The sequence below is a fragment of the Salvelinus sp. IW2-2015 genome, linkage group LG4q.1:29 (genome assembly GCF_002910315.2).
Source record: "Salvelinus sp. IW2-2015 linkage group LG4q.1:29, ASM291031v2, whole genome shotgun sequence".
In the NCBI taxonomy this organism is placed as follows: domain Eukaryota; kingdom Metazoa; phylum Chordata; class Actinopteri; order Salmoniformes; family Salmonidae; genus Salvelinus; species Salvelinus sp. IW2-2015.
The window spans coordinates 29,066,855-29,081,025 of NC_036842.1; the positions used below are offsets into that span (position 1 = coordinate 29,066,855).

The 14,171-nt window shown below is 45.3% G+C and overlaps 1 protein-coding gene across 1 annotated transcript in view; it reads left to right on the plus strand.

The window, feature by feature from the left end:
* Positions 1-9,570, plus strand: part of LOC111960891 (tubulin polyglutamylase TTLL11-like) — an 18,474-nt gene extending 8,904 nt beyond the window's left edge. Inside the window, 5 exon segments of the mRNA XM_023983054.2 lie at positions 6,683-6,970; positions 8,322-8,616; positions 8,892-8,987; positions 9,450-9,512; positions 9,514-9,570. Coding sequence (XP_023838822.2) covers positions 6,683-6,970; positions 8,322-8,616; positions 8,892-8,987; positions 9,450-9,512; positions 9,514-9,570 — 799 coding nt within the window.
* Positions 9,571-14,171: the final 4,601 nt, after the last annotated feature.

The following is a 14,171-nucleotide window of genomic DNA, read 5'->3' on the forward strand; positions in this document are numbered from 1 at the left end:
ATGATGGCCTACCCCGGCCAAACCCTCCCCTAACCCGGACGACGCTGGGCCAATTGTGCACCGCCCTATGGGACTCCCAATCACGCCGGTTGTGATACAGCCCACGATCGAACCAGAGTCTGTAGTGACGCCTCTAGCACTGAGATGCAGTGCCTTAGACCGCTGCACCACTCAGGAGCACGACTCACGAGGAACAGTTTTCCTTTAATTGTTTCATACAAACTAGTAGTTCACTGCCCTTTGTGCAATAGTGAATGACTTGCTCTCTAATAGGCTGTGACACACCCTGGTCACTACCATACCACAGGAAACCACACACAAACCACACAAATAGCTGTGTTCACACCACACACACACACACACACACACACACACACACACACACACACACACACACACACACACACACACACACACACACACACACACACACACACACACACACACACACACACACACACACACCACACACCACACACACACACCACTCTCATACACATCCCACTCAAACCCCTGTCCACCCCCTTCCCTCTACTCATCCCTTAGTGAACCCTCAGCATTGGCACGCATGATTAATTCAGAACGGCTAGAGGGAAAGGTCAGAGGTCAAGCTAATAAGTGTTAATGGTGTTTGACGTTCAGAGGTCACAGTGACTTTGAGAGGGTGTGTCCTCAGACAGCCGGGATTTAACTGGGTAGGGGAATTAACTTACGTCATTGCCTGAGATACAGCTCAGCTAGTCAAACAGAGGGGGGCACTAGAGCCCCTTTAAAAGGCTCTGCATCTTAACCACAGACAGGCTACAGGCAATGTTCCCTCTAATGTTTTTGGGCACTGAGCAAATTTCTGGGCTTATGAGCAGAAACTTGAACATTGTGAGAATTTTGTGCAACTTCCGGCGCGCAATTACAGTGAAAACTGAGGCTGTACACGCTTTAAGTTACAGTTTTAGACAGTAGCCAATAGGCTATTGTGGCTTTTTGAGCATATTAGAGTGGCCTAGCAACAAAATCAATGGAGCAAATCGCATTTCAATCAGGATCTCAGCGATCACTGCCTCATTGCCTGTATCCGCTATGGGTCCGCGGTCAAACGACCACCCCTCATCACTGTCAAACGCTCCATAAAACACTTCTGCGAGCAGGCCTTTCTAAATGACCTGGCCCGGGTATCCTAGAAGGATATTGACCTCATCCCGTCAGTCGAGGATGCCTGGGCATCGTAAATAAGCATTTCCCTTTCAAAAAATGCAGAACTAAGAACAGATATAGCCCTTGGTTCACACCAGACCTGACTGCCCTTGACCAGCACAAAAACATCCTGTGGCGGACTGCAATGGGATCGAATAGTCCCCGCGATATGCAACTGTTCAGGGAAGTCAGGAACCAATACACGCAGTCAGTCAGGAAAGCAAAGGCTAGCTTTTTCAAACAGAAATTTGCATTCTGTAGCTCTAACTCCAAAAAGTTTTGGGACACTGTAAAGTCCGTGGAGACCAAGAGCACCTCCTCCCAGCTGCCCACTGCTCTGAGGCTAGGTAACACGGTCACCGCCGATAAATCCATGATAATCGAACATTTCAATAAGCATTTCTCAACGGCTGGCCATGCCTTCTTCCTGGCTACTCCAACCCTGACCAACAGCTCCACCCCCCCCCGCAGCTACTCGCCCAAGCCTCCCCAGCTTCTCCTTTACCCAAATCCAGATAGCAGATGTTCTGAAAGAACTGCAAAACCTGGACCCGTACAAATCAGCTGGGCTAGACAATCTGGACCCTCTCTTTCTAAAACTATCCGCCGCCATTGTTGCAACCCCTATTACCATCCTGTTCAACCTCTCTTTCGTATTGTCCGAGATGCCTAAAGATTGGAAAGCTGCCGCGGTCATCCCCCTCTTCAAAAGGGGTGACACCCTAGACCCAAACTTTTACAGACCTATATCCATCCTGCCCTGCCTATCTAAAGTCTTTGAAAGCCAAGTTAATAAACAGATCACTGACCATTTCGAATCGCACCGTACCTTCTCCACTGTGCTATCAGGTTTCCGAGCCGGTCACGGGTACATCTCAGCCACGCGCAAGGTACTAAACGATATCATAACCACCATCGATAAATGACAGTACTGTGCAGTCGTCTTCATCGACCCGGCCAAGGCTTTCGACTCTGTCAATCACCGTATTCTTATCGGCAGACTCAATACCCTTGGTTTTTCTAATGACTACCTCGCCTGGTTCACCAACTACTTTGCAGACAGAGTTCAGTGTCTCAAATCGGAGGGCATGTTGTCCGGACCTCTGGCAGTTTCTATGGGGGTACCACAGGGTTCAATTCTCGGGCCGACTCTTTTCTCTGTATATGTCAATGATGTCGCTCTTGCTGCGGGCGATTCCCTGATCCACATCTACGCAGATGACACCATTCTGTATACTTCTGGCCCTTCCTTGGATACTGTGCTAACTAACCTCCAAACGAGCTTCAATGCCATACAACACTCCTTCCGTGGCCTCCAACTGCTCTTAAATGCTAGTAAAACCAAATGCATGCTTTTCAACCGTTCGCTGCCCGCACCCGCCCGCCCGACTAGCATCACCACCCTGGACGGTTCCGACTTAGAATATGTGGACATCTATAAATACCTAGGTGTCTGGTTAGACTGTAAACTCTCCTTCCAGACTCATATTAAACATCTCCAATCCAAAATCAAATCTAGATTCGGCTTTCTATTTCGCAACAAAGCCCCCTTCACTCACGCCGCCAAACTTACCCTCGTAAAACTGACTATCCTACCGATCCTCGACTTCGGCGATGTCATCTACAAAATAGCTTCCAATACTCTACTCAGCAAACTGGATGCAGTCTATCACAGTGCCATCCGTTCTGTTACCAAATCACCTTATACCACCCACCACTGCAACCTGTATGCTCTAGTCGGCTGGCCCTCGCTACATATTTGTCGCCAGAAATTATACAATTATTTTAGCACAGATGAAAACTGTTGTTCTGATTAAAAAAGCAATAAACCTGGCCTTTAGACTAGTTGAGTATCTGGAGCATCAGCATTTGTGGGTTCGATTACAGGCTCAAAATGGCCAGAAACAAAGCACTTTCTTCTGAAACTCGTCAGTCTATTCTTGTTCTGAGAAATTAAGGCTATTCCATGCGAGAAATTGCCAAGAAACTAAAGATCTCGTACAAAGCTGTGTACTACTCCCTTCACAGAACAGCGCAAACCGGCTCTAACCAAAATAGAAAGAGGAGTGAGAGTTTGAGAAACAGACGCCTCACAAGTCCTCAACTAGCAGCTTCATTAAATAGTACCCGCAAAACACCAGTCTCAACGTCAACAGTGAAGAGGCGACTCTGGGATGCTGGCCTTCTAGGCAGAGTTGCAAAGAAAAAGCCATATCTCTGTCCAGTGTCTTTGTGCTTTTGACCATCTTAATCTTTTATTTTTATTGGCCAGTCTGAGATACGGCAATTTGGTTCTCAACTAGCCTACCTGGTTAAATAAAGGTAAAAGAAAAAAAACAAGGACATTTCTAAGTGACCCCAAACTTTTGAACGGTAGAGTACATTGCAGTACATTGTATGAAATTGTATTTGCATTTTATTTACAAAATAAAATGCATTATTATTACCATGCAGAGAATTATGCAATGTAGGCTACCCGCTGGCTATTGGCTTATTTGCATAATCAAGCCTGTAATAAATACAACATTGCCCCTTTAAGAAACATGCTTTGCTCTGAGCTCAGATGGAAAAGTGCATCCACTCAGGCTGATTGAATGGTCTGGTCAATAGAATTCTACTCCCATGCTCTCTGGCTCTGCCTACAACTAGATCTCAATCATCTCAAATCTACAACTAGACTCAATCTTGCAAGTTAGATTTGTTTTTGTTTGTTGCATTAAAAGGGGCTGATATAATGTTGATTTGATCACATTAGAGAAAAATGTTGATCTCTATAGTGCAAACTAATGAAGCGAACTCAGTGAAGTTCAATCTCGTGCATCTCTGCGCTGGCTGGCATTTCTTCTGCTCTGCAGTCATGGAGGAGGTGCGTGGCTGCGCGCAGTTTAGAGGGAACGTTGTCTACAGGCATAGACTAACCTTGATATAGCTGTGCCATAGGATACTATCAGAGCTTAGAGGGTTAAGTCTTAACATTTAAGTTGGTTTCAATTACTTACTTAAACAAGGTAGACCACGATTAGGAAAGAAATTGTGTGTAGTTAATATTAATTAATCCCAACCTAGGAAATTGCCCTAGATAAATATAAGCCCCAGATCTCAATATTTCGCCTTGGGATGTGGTGTTGAATGGGGCAAAATACTCTAGGGGCAGTGACAAGACACTGAGGTTCATTCATGAGAAAGTGAACAAGAGTAAGATAAGCAAGTAAGCATTTTGTTGGACGTGTATACCATGCGTATCCTGTAGATACTACTAATAAAACTTGAAACTTGAACTTGAAATGTCTAGGCAAAGCGGGTAGCTAAATATCACTCGGCTTGTGTCAGTCTATCACTGTGTCACTTAGGTTACAGTAGGTGATAACAGGTACACTCTTAGAAAGAAAAGTGCTGTATATGTGGCCGATGTGAAATGGCTGGCTAGTTAGCGGTGGTGCGCGCTAGTGGTGGATACCTAGTCATTTTTTTGTCATAATTGCATGCGATCATCATTCTCAAAGCCGCTGTTTACTTCTAAGATCACTTTAGCACCGCCCTAAAAACACGATTCAAATTCGACACAAACCTTCAAATAGGTATGTAATGACACATTATATAAACTCTTTATAGTGTTTTATTTACATTTTAGAGGCGATAAGGTGGTAAGTTGGACAGATCGAGTGAAAAAAGCAATTTTCCCACACGACATCTGTCCTTCTCACTATCACGCATTAGTTTCGCTTCCCCACCCGCCATTTTTAAAAAGACCCGACATGGCTCATTGCCTGCTTGAATTATGCAGAAACGGGCAGTGTTCAGGTCATGTAATCGATTTTGTTGGAAAGGGGAGAAATTGTGCTTTACAATGGTATTGACATTACAGTTGATCTGGAAGTATTACGTTTTTTGGGGCGCTAAAATAAGGGCAATTGTACGGACCAAGGCGATGTACGAGTTTACGTACGAGACACTTGCGTTCAGTCTGCGTGGTCAATGCAGCATATGCAACACTGTTGATGACAACGATGCAGTTGTCACTTTGCTTTTTAATATAAATCTACCAGCATTCTATAATTACACTATTAGCTTGTGTTTCTTACATCTGCAAATAGCTAGTTTGTCTTTTCTTAGCAAGTTGTTCCTAAATATTGTTAGCCACTAATGCTAATCGCTAGCTAGCTAGATAATACATGTACTGAGTAAGAGCAAGCGTAATTAGCAATACAGCTGATACTGATAATGCAAGTGATTGTGTAGACCTAAATCAGCATGTTGTTTGTGCAACAGTGTCTTCTAAATTAAAGAGGTAAACGCAAAGCAAGAATATGTTAGCTACATGAAGCCAAAGATTATAGGGTCCCCTAGGAAACACCTATCAACACATTAGTTCCTACCCTGTCACAATAACTCCTCCCTGGAATTTTCATTCATTGTCATGTCAAACAACACTGTATTAAAAGTGCCCGCTATTATATTCTAACTATAGAATTAGAATAGACATTATATTCCCATGATTCCAACAGTTAACCCAAGTGTTTTGCTCTAAATCGCAAGTCAAATTGCAACATTTGGTTAAAAATAAGGCCCAGCCCTTATTTCTTGAGGGAAACCTGTTTTAGACTTCCAGAGATTTGAGACTGGGACGGAGGTTCACCTTCCAGCAGGACAATGACCCCCAGCACACTGCTAAAGCAACACTTAAGTGGTTTAAGGGGAATCCAATTGAGAATCTGTTGTATGACTTAAAGATTGCTGTACACTAGCGGAACCCATCCAACTTGAAGGAGCTGGAGCAGTTTTGTCTTGAAGAATGGGCAACAATCCCAGTGGCTAGATGTGCCAAGCTGATAGAGACATACCCCAAGAGACTTGCAGCTGTAATTGCTGCGAAAGGTGGCTCTACAAAGTATTGACTTTGGGTGGGGGTGAATAGTTATGCACGCTCAAGTTTAGTTTTTTTGTCTTATTTCTTGTTTGTTTCACAAATTTTTTTTTTTTGCATCTTCAAAGTGGTAGGCATATTGTGTAAATCAAATGATACAAACCCCCCAAAAAATCTATTTTCATTCCAGGTTGTAAGGCAACAAAATAGGAATAATGCCAAGAGGGGTGAATGCTTTTCCAAGCCACTGTATCGCCCAGCCCTAACTCAGAGGGGCTCCTTTACAATCAAGCTGATTTGGTCTCTTAAGTCTCAGTTCCCCTGTTACTAATCTGAGCATGACAGTTCCTTGTGTTTCACTCATACCAACCAGGAGGACTGGATTCACAGTCCTCTACACCAGCCTTGGCCATTGATGATGATTTAAAGTTTAAAGACCAGTGCTTAATTTACCCAACATCTTCACCCATTTAGACCTATGGATGGTCATTGTTTATGTTTTTCCAGTCAGTGAAATCAAAACAAATCAAATGTTATTGGTCACATGCACATGGTTAGCAGATGTTAATGCGAGTGTAGCGAAATGCTTGTGCTTCTAGTTCCGACCGTGCAGTAATATCTAACAAGTAAGTCTTATTACTACATAGTTAATGCTGACGCGTCCCTGAAGCCCACCTTCATCGCCAAGCCGGACAGGGGTTCCCAGGGGGATGGCACCTACCTCATCCGCGACCCCAGCGACCTCAGGGTTATAGCGGGATCACAGACAAGGCAGTCTGTGGTCCAGGAGTACATCCACAAGCCTCGTCTTATCGACAAGCTGAAGTTGGACATCCGTCTCTACGAGCTGGTCAAGTCCCTGGAGCTGCTGGAGATCTATATCGCTAAAGAGGGGCTGTCACGCTTCTGCACTGAGACATACCAGCTAGGAACATAGATAAGGATGTTATAACATGCTCATAATACATATATGCTACATTCATAAGAGGCTTCTGCACTGAGACATACCAGCTAGGAACATAGATAAGGATGTTATAACATGCTCATAATACATATATGCTACATTCATAAGAAGCTTCTGTACCGAGACATACCAGGTTGGAAGTTACAAAGGGACTTTGTAACATGTTCATAACCCCTTCATAACACATTCTGCACCGAGCAATAATCAAATCAAATCAAATCTTACATCAGCTGATATCTCAAAGTGCTGTACAGAAACGCAGCCTAAAACCCCAAACAGCAAGCAATGCAGGTGTAGAAGCACGGTGGCTAGGAAAAACTCCCTAGAAAGGCCAAAACCTAGGAAGAAACCTAGAGAGGAACCAGGCTATGAGGGGTGACCAGTCCTCTTCTGGCTGTGCCGGGTGGAGATTATAACAGAACATGGCCAAGATGTTCAAATGTTCATAAATTACCAGCGTGGTCAAATAATAATAATCACAGTAGTTGTCGAGGGTGCAGCAAGTCAGCACCTCAGGAGTAAATGTCAGTTGGCTTTTCATAGCCGATCATTAAGAGTATCTCTACCACTCCGGCAGTCTCTAGAGAGTTGAAAACAGCAGGTCTGGGACAGGTAGCACGTCCGGTGAACAGGTCAGGGTTCCATAGCCGCAGGCAGAACAGTGGAAACTGGAGCAGCAGCACGGCCAGGTGGACTGGGGACAGCAAGGAGTCATCATGCCAGGTAGTCATGAGGCATGGTCCTAGGGCTCAGGTCCTCCGAGAGAGAGAAAGAAAGAGAGAAAGAGAGAATTAGCGAGAGCATACTTAAATTCACACAGGACACCGGGTTAAGACAGGAGAAGTACTCCAGATATAACAAACTGACCCTAGCCCCCCGACACATAAACTACTGCAGCATTAATACTGGAGGCTGAGACAGGAGGGGTCAGGAGACACTGTGGCCCCATCCGATGATACCCCCGGACAGGGCCAAACAGGAAGGATATAACCCCACCCACTTTGCCAAAGCACAGCCCCCACACCACTAGAGGGATATCTTCAACCACCAATTTACCATCCTGAGACAAGGCCGAGTATAGCCCACAAAGATCTCCGCCACGGTAGGAACGGTAGGACCACTTTATCTGAAGACATAACGCATTCATAACACATACATACAGCACTCATAATCACTACACAATATATTTTATCTTCCATTTTGGCATAAAGCATTCTACTAGCATTTAAACATTGACTTTCTTAACATGTTTCTATGTTTAAATATAGCATTCTAACATCTCTGTTCTCCCATGTCCCTGGCACCCCAACAGGAACCCAGTCAGAAGAACCTGAGCCATGTCCTCATGCACCTGACCAACTACTCCCTCAGCGTCCAGACTGGGAACTTTGTCCACTCTGACAGCCTTTCATCGGGAAACAAGCGTACCTTCTCCAGCGTGCTCTACCGCCTGGCCTCTAAAGGAGTGGACATCAAGAAGGTGTGGTCAGACATCATCTCTCTGGTCATCAAGACGGTCATCGCTCTGGTCAATGAGCTCAAGGTCTACTACCTGGCCATCATACGGCCTGTCAAACCAGGACCCACCTGCTTCCAGGTACAGAGAGATGAGGAGAGTGTGTGTGTGTCTGTGTGTGTGTCTGAGTGTTTGTCTGTGTGTGTGTGTCTGTGTGTGTGTGTGTGTGTGTGTGTGTGGTGTGTGTGTGTGATATAATTTAATGGAGCCAATAGCTTTAGGCTCCCACAGATTAAGATAGATTACAGTAATATGGATACTATTACATGTGTACTTAGATTCTAGTTATATTTTATGAAGAGTGTGACTTAACGTTATAGAAATGGTGATATGACCATCTTGACTGTGTGTGTCAGATTTTGGGCTTTGACATCCTGCTGATGAAGAACCTGAAGCCAGTATTACTGGAGCTCAACGCCAACCCAAGTATGAGAATAGAGCATGAACAAAAGGTGAGTAGGACATACATCGTCAACATCATCATTATCATCACCATCATCATCATCAACATCACCATCATCATCATCAACAGCTCATCATCAGCTCTTCAGTGCTAATGCCATATGTGTGTGTGTCTATGTGTGTGTGTGTGTGTCTTTCTGTCTGTCTGTCTTTCTGTCTGTCTTTCTGTCTGTCTGTCTCTCTCTGTGTGTGTGTGTGTCTCTGTGTGTATGTGTGTGTGCCTGTCTGTCTGCTGTGTGTGTGTGTGTCTGTGTATCTGTCTGTGTGTGTGTCTGTCTGACTCTGTGTGTGTGTGTCTGTGTGTGTGTCTGTCTCTGTGTGTCTTCGTCTGTCTGTGTATGTGTGTGTGTGTGTGTGTGTGTGTGTGTGTGGTGTGTGTGTGTGTGTGTGTGTGTGTGTGTGTGGTGGTGGTGTGTGTGTGTTGTGTGGTGTGTGTGTGTGTGTGTTTCCAGGTGTCCCCAGGGGTGTGTGAGTACATCCCCAGCCCAGTAGAAGAGGAGGTGAAGGTGGGGGTTCATTAGAGACACATTACATCTCATGAACCCTGGCTCAGGAGAAATGCACCAACCGTGAGTCTTAACACACCTCACACACACACACACACATGGACGGACGTGAAGCTAGGGTTAGGGTTAAAACCAGGATGGTGGACGGAAGCTAGGGTTAGGGTTAGGGTTAAACCAGGATGTGGACATTGTAGCTAGGTTTTCAGGGTTAGTGTTAAACCAGGATGTGGATGTGAAGCTAGGGTTAAGGTTAGTGTTAAACGCAAGGATGTGGACGTGAAGATAGGTTTAGGGTTAGTGTTAAACCAGGATGTGACATGAAGATAGTTTAGGTTAGTGTTAAATCGCAGATGTGGACATGAAGATAGGTTTAGGGTTAGTGTTAACCAGGATGTGGAATGAAGCTAGGTTAAGGGTTAGTGTTAAACCAGGATGTGGATGTGAAGCTAGGGTTAGGGTTAGTGTTAAACCAGAATGTGGACATGAAGCTAGGGTTAGGGTTAGTGTTAAACCAGGATGTGGAACATGTAAGCTGAGGGTTAGGGTTAGTGTTAAACCAGCATGTGGACTGTAGCTAGGTTTAGGGTTTAGTGTTAAACCCAGGAATGTGGACATGAAAAGGGTTAGGTTAGTGTTAAACTCCAGGATGTGGACGTGAAGCTAGGGTTAGGGTTAAACCAGGATGTGGGGTGAAAGCTAGGGTTAGGGTTAGGTTAAACCAGGATGTGGACATGTATCTAGGTTTAGGGTAGTGTTAAACCAGGATGTGGACTGAAGTAGGGTTAGGGTTAGTGTTAAACCAGGATGTGGGACATGGAAGTTTAGGCGTAGTGTTAAACAGGATGTGGACATGAAGCTAGGGTTAGGGTTAGTGTTAAACAGGATGGTGGACATGTATCTAGGTTTAGCGGTTAGTGTTAAACCAGGATGGACATGAAGTAGTTTAGGGTTAGTGTTAAACAGGATGTGACTGAAGCTAGGGTTAGGTTAGTGTTAACCAGGGATTGACATGAAGTTAGGGTTAGTGTTAAACAGGATGTGGACATGAAGCTAGGTTAGGGTTAGTGTTAAACCAGGATGTGGACATGAAGGTAGGTTTAGGGTTAGTGTTAAACAGGATGTGGACATGAAGTGAGGGTTAGTGTTAAACCAGGATGTGGACATGAAGCTAGGGTTAGGGTTAGTGTTTAAACTCAGGATGTGGACATGAAGTTAGGGTTAGTGTTAAACAGGATGTGGACATGAACTAGGGTTAGGGTTGTGTTTAAACCAGGATGTGGATGAAGCTAGGGTTGGTTAAGTGTTAAACACAGAATGTGGACATGAAGCTAGGTTTAGGGTAGTGTTAAACCAGGATGGTGGACATGAAGCTAGGGTTAAGGGTTAGTGTTAAACCAGGATGTGGACATGAAGCTAGGGTTAGGGTTAGTGTTAACCAGATTGGCGTGTGGAAGCTAGGGTTTAAGTCGTTAGTGTTAAACCAGGATGTGGACGTGAAGCTAGGTTAGGGTTAGTGTTAACAGAATGTGGACGTGAAGCTAGGTTAGGGTTAAGTGTTAAACCCAGGATGTGGACATGAAGCTAGGTTTAGGGTTAGTGTTAAACCAGGGATGTGGACCGTGAAGCTAGGGTTAGGGTTAGTGTTAAACCAGGATGTGGACATGAAGCTAGGGTTAGGGTTAGTGTTAACCAGGATGTGGAACATGAAGCTAGGGTTAGGTTTAGTGTTAAACAGGATGTGGACCGTGAAGCTTGGTTAGGGTTAGTGTTAAACAGGATGTGGACGTGACCTTGGGTTAGGGTTATGTGTTAAACACCGGATGTGGACGTGAAGCTTGGGTTAGGGTTAGTGTTAACCCAGGATGTGACATGAAGCTGCTTCATTACCAGGAACCATAGAAGGAGTCGCGAACAGTCTTTCAGTCCGCTCTCTTTCTTTTCTCCTCTTTCCCTCTCTCCTCCTCCCTCGCATCTTGGCAGGGTTCATCCTGTGTTTGTGTGTGGTGATGGTGGTATTAGCCACGCCGGCGTGTCTGGGCTCTGGACTGGGCTGGGGATTGCTGATATGGAAAGCCTGTCCGTCTCTCCCTCTGCATCTCTGGTCTCTCTGCCAGCCATCTTTAGAAAACACCCCAGTTAACAGCTCGGCATAAGCCTAATTAAAGGGAAACATTAAATTCCAGCCCAGCGCGTGATGGAATTTCACACAAGACTGTGCGTGTGGTGTATGTGTATGGTGTGTGTGGTGTGTGGGGCAGGCAGCTCTACGCTCTACGGCCCATGGGGTGGCACCACTAACCTCCCCCTTAACCGTTTCACATAGAGACTTACTGTAACCAAACAGTATGTTCTATTCTCCCTCTGTATCTGTCAGTCTCCTCTCTGTCTTTCTCTGTCTTTCTCTGCTCCTCTGTATCTGTCATCTTTTCTGTTTTCTCTGTTCCCTTTGTATCTGTCAGTCTCTCTCTCTGTCTTTCTCTGTTCCGTCTGTATCTGTCAGTCCTCTCTCTGTCTTTCTCTGTTCGTCTGTATCTGTCAGTCTCTCTGTCTTTCTCTGTTCCCTTCTGTATCTGTCAGTCTCCTCTCGGTCTTCTCTGCTCCCTCTGTACTTGTCAGTCTTTTCTCTCTGTCTTTCTCTGCTCCCTCTGTATCTGTCAGTTCTTTTTCTGTCTTTCTCTGTCCCCTGTATCTTCAGTCTCTCTCTCGGCTTTTTTCTGCTCCCTCTGTATCTGTCAGTCCTCTCTGTCTTTTCTCTGTCCCTCTGTATCTGTCAGTCTCTCTCGGTCTTTCTCTCTGTCCCTTCTGTATCTGTCAGCTCTTCTCTGTTTCTCTGCTCCCTTATCTGTCAGTCTCTCTGTCTTTCTCTGTTCCTCTGTATCTGTCAGTCTCTCTCTCTGTCTTTTCTCCGCTCCCTCTGTATCTTCAGTCTCTCTCTTGTCTTTCTTCTCTGCTCCTCTGTATCTGTCAGTCTCTCTCTGTCTTCTCTGTTTCCGTCTGTATCTGTCAGTCTCTCTTCTGTCTTTCTCTGCTCCTTTGGTAATCTTTTGTCATCTTCTCTCTCTCTGTTCCGTCTGTATCTGTCGTCTCTCTGTCTTTCTCTTCTCCTCTGTTCTGTCCGTCTCTCTCTCTGTCTTCTCTGCTCCCTCTGTAATTGTCAGTCTCTCTCTGTCTTTCTCTGTTTCGTCTGTATCTGTCAAGTCTCTCTCTGTCTTTCTCTGTCCGTCTGTATCTGTCAGCTCTCTCTGTCTTTCTGTCCCTTTGTATTGTCAGTCCTCTCCTCATGTCTCCTCTGTCCGTCTGTATCTGTCAGTTCTCTCATCTGTCTTTCTCTGCTCCCTTTTGTCATCTTGCGATCTCGCTTCTGACTTTCTTGCCGACTTGCTATATCATCTCATCCCCTATGTTCTTTCACCCTTTTGATCTATCTCTCTCTTCTCTCTGGCTTTCTCCTTAGCTCTCTCTCTCTCTCATCTCTCTCTCGTCTCTCTTCTCTCTCTCTCTCCTCCTCTCTTGTCTCTTACTCTCTCTCCCTCCTTTCTTTCCACTGGAGTTATCAGAATAATGAACTTTCACAAACAGTCGCCTCTCTCTCTCTCTGTCCTCTCTCTCTCTCTCTCTCTGTCTCTCGTTCTGCTCTCTCGCTCTCTCCTCATCTCCCTCATCATTCTCTCCCTGCTTCTCTCTCTCTCTTATCTCGTCTCTCTCTCTTCTTCTCTCTTCGTCTATCCTCTCTGCCCTCCTTTTCCTTGTCTTCCCTGGGTTTAGTCAGAAGTATAACTTTCTAAGGGTCTCTCGCTTTTCCTTTCTGTAACTGCTGCGTTTCTCCTTTTTATTGCTTAACCCGTCTCTTCTCTCGTCGTCAGTCTCTCTCTCGTCTTCGAAAATTCAAATTCAAGCCTGCTTTATTTGCATGAAAAAGCATTACGTCAATGATTGCAAAGAACTGTACGTTCTGACCATAGTTCTTGTTGTGTTTTGCCTTGTTTTAGTGTTGGTCGGACGCTGAGCTGGGTGGGCATTCTAATGATTGGTGTAGTCTAGTTTGTCCTGTTTTCTATTTATGTTTGTGGCCTACATATGGTTTCAATAGGGGCAGGTGTGTTTTCGTGTTGTCTCTGATTGGGGGAAATCTCATACTTAGGTGGTGGCGTGTTGTTTTGTGTTTGGGGGTTTGTGGGTGGTTTTCCTGGTCTTCTGTGTTTTTTCCTCTGACCTCTGGGCACCAGTAGGACTGTATTGGTTTTTTGCCCAATTTTGTGTTATTTGTTGTAATTGTTGTAGTTGTTCACCGTAGTTCGTATTATTAAATATGTTGAGCACACAACTACCGCTGCCGTCTTGGTTCCGATCACTGCTAAACACTCTCTTCAGGACCGAAGAGGAGGAAGGCTGGCTGTTACAGGACCACCGCACAGAAACTCGGCCGAAGCAGCGTAGTAACGGGACAGCAGAGCGCAGCAGCAGCAACACAGCGGCCCAGATGTACATAACCAGGACTCCTGGACATGGGAGAAATTATGAACGGTAAAGGGGACGCCCCTGGGCTAAGGTTGACCGAAATATGCGCGGGTGGGCTCCTCGTGGTGAAGAGGCTTTGGGGGCAGCTAATGGCCGGAGGAGCGGTGGTATGAAGGAAAAACACGGCGGCCAGGAAGCCCGAGAAGCAAA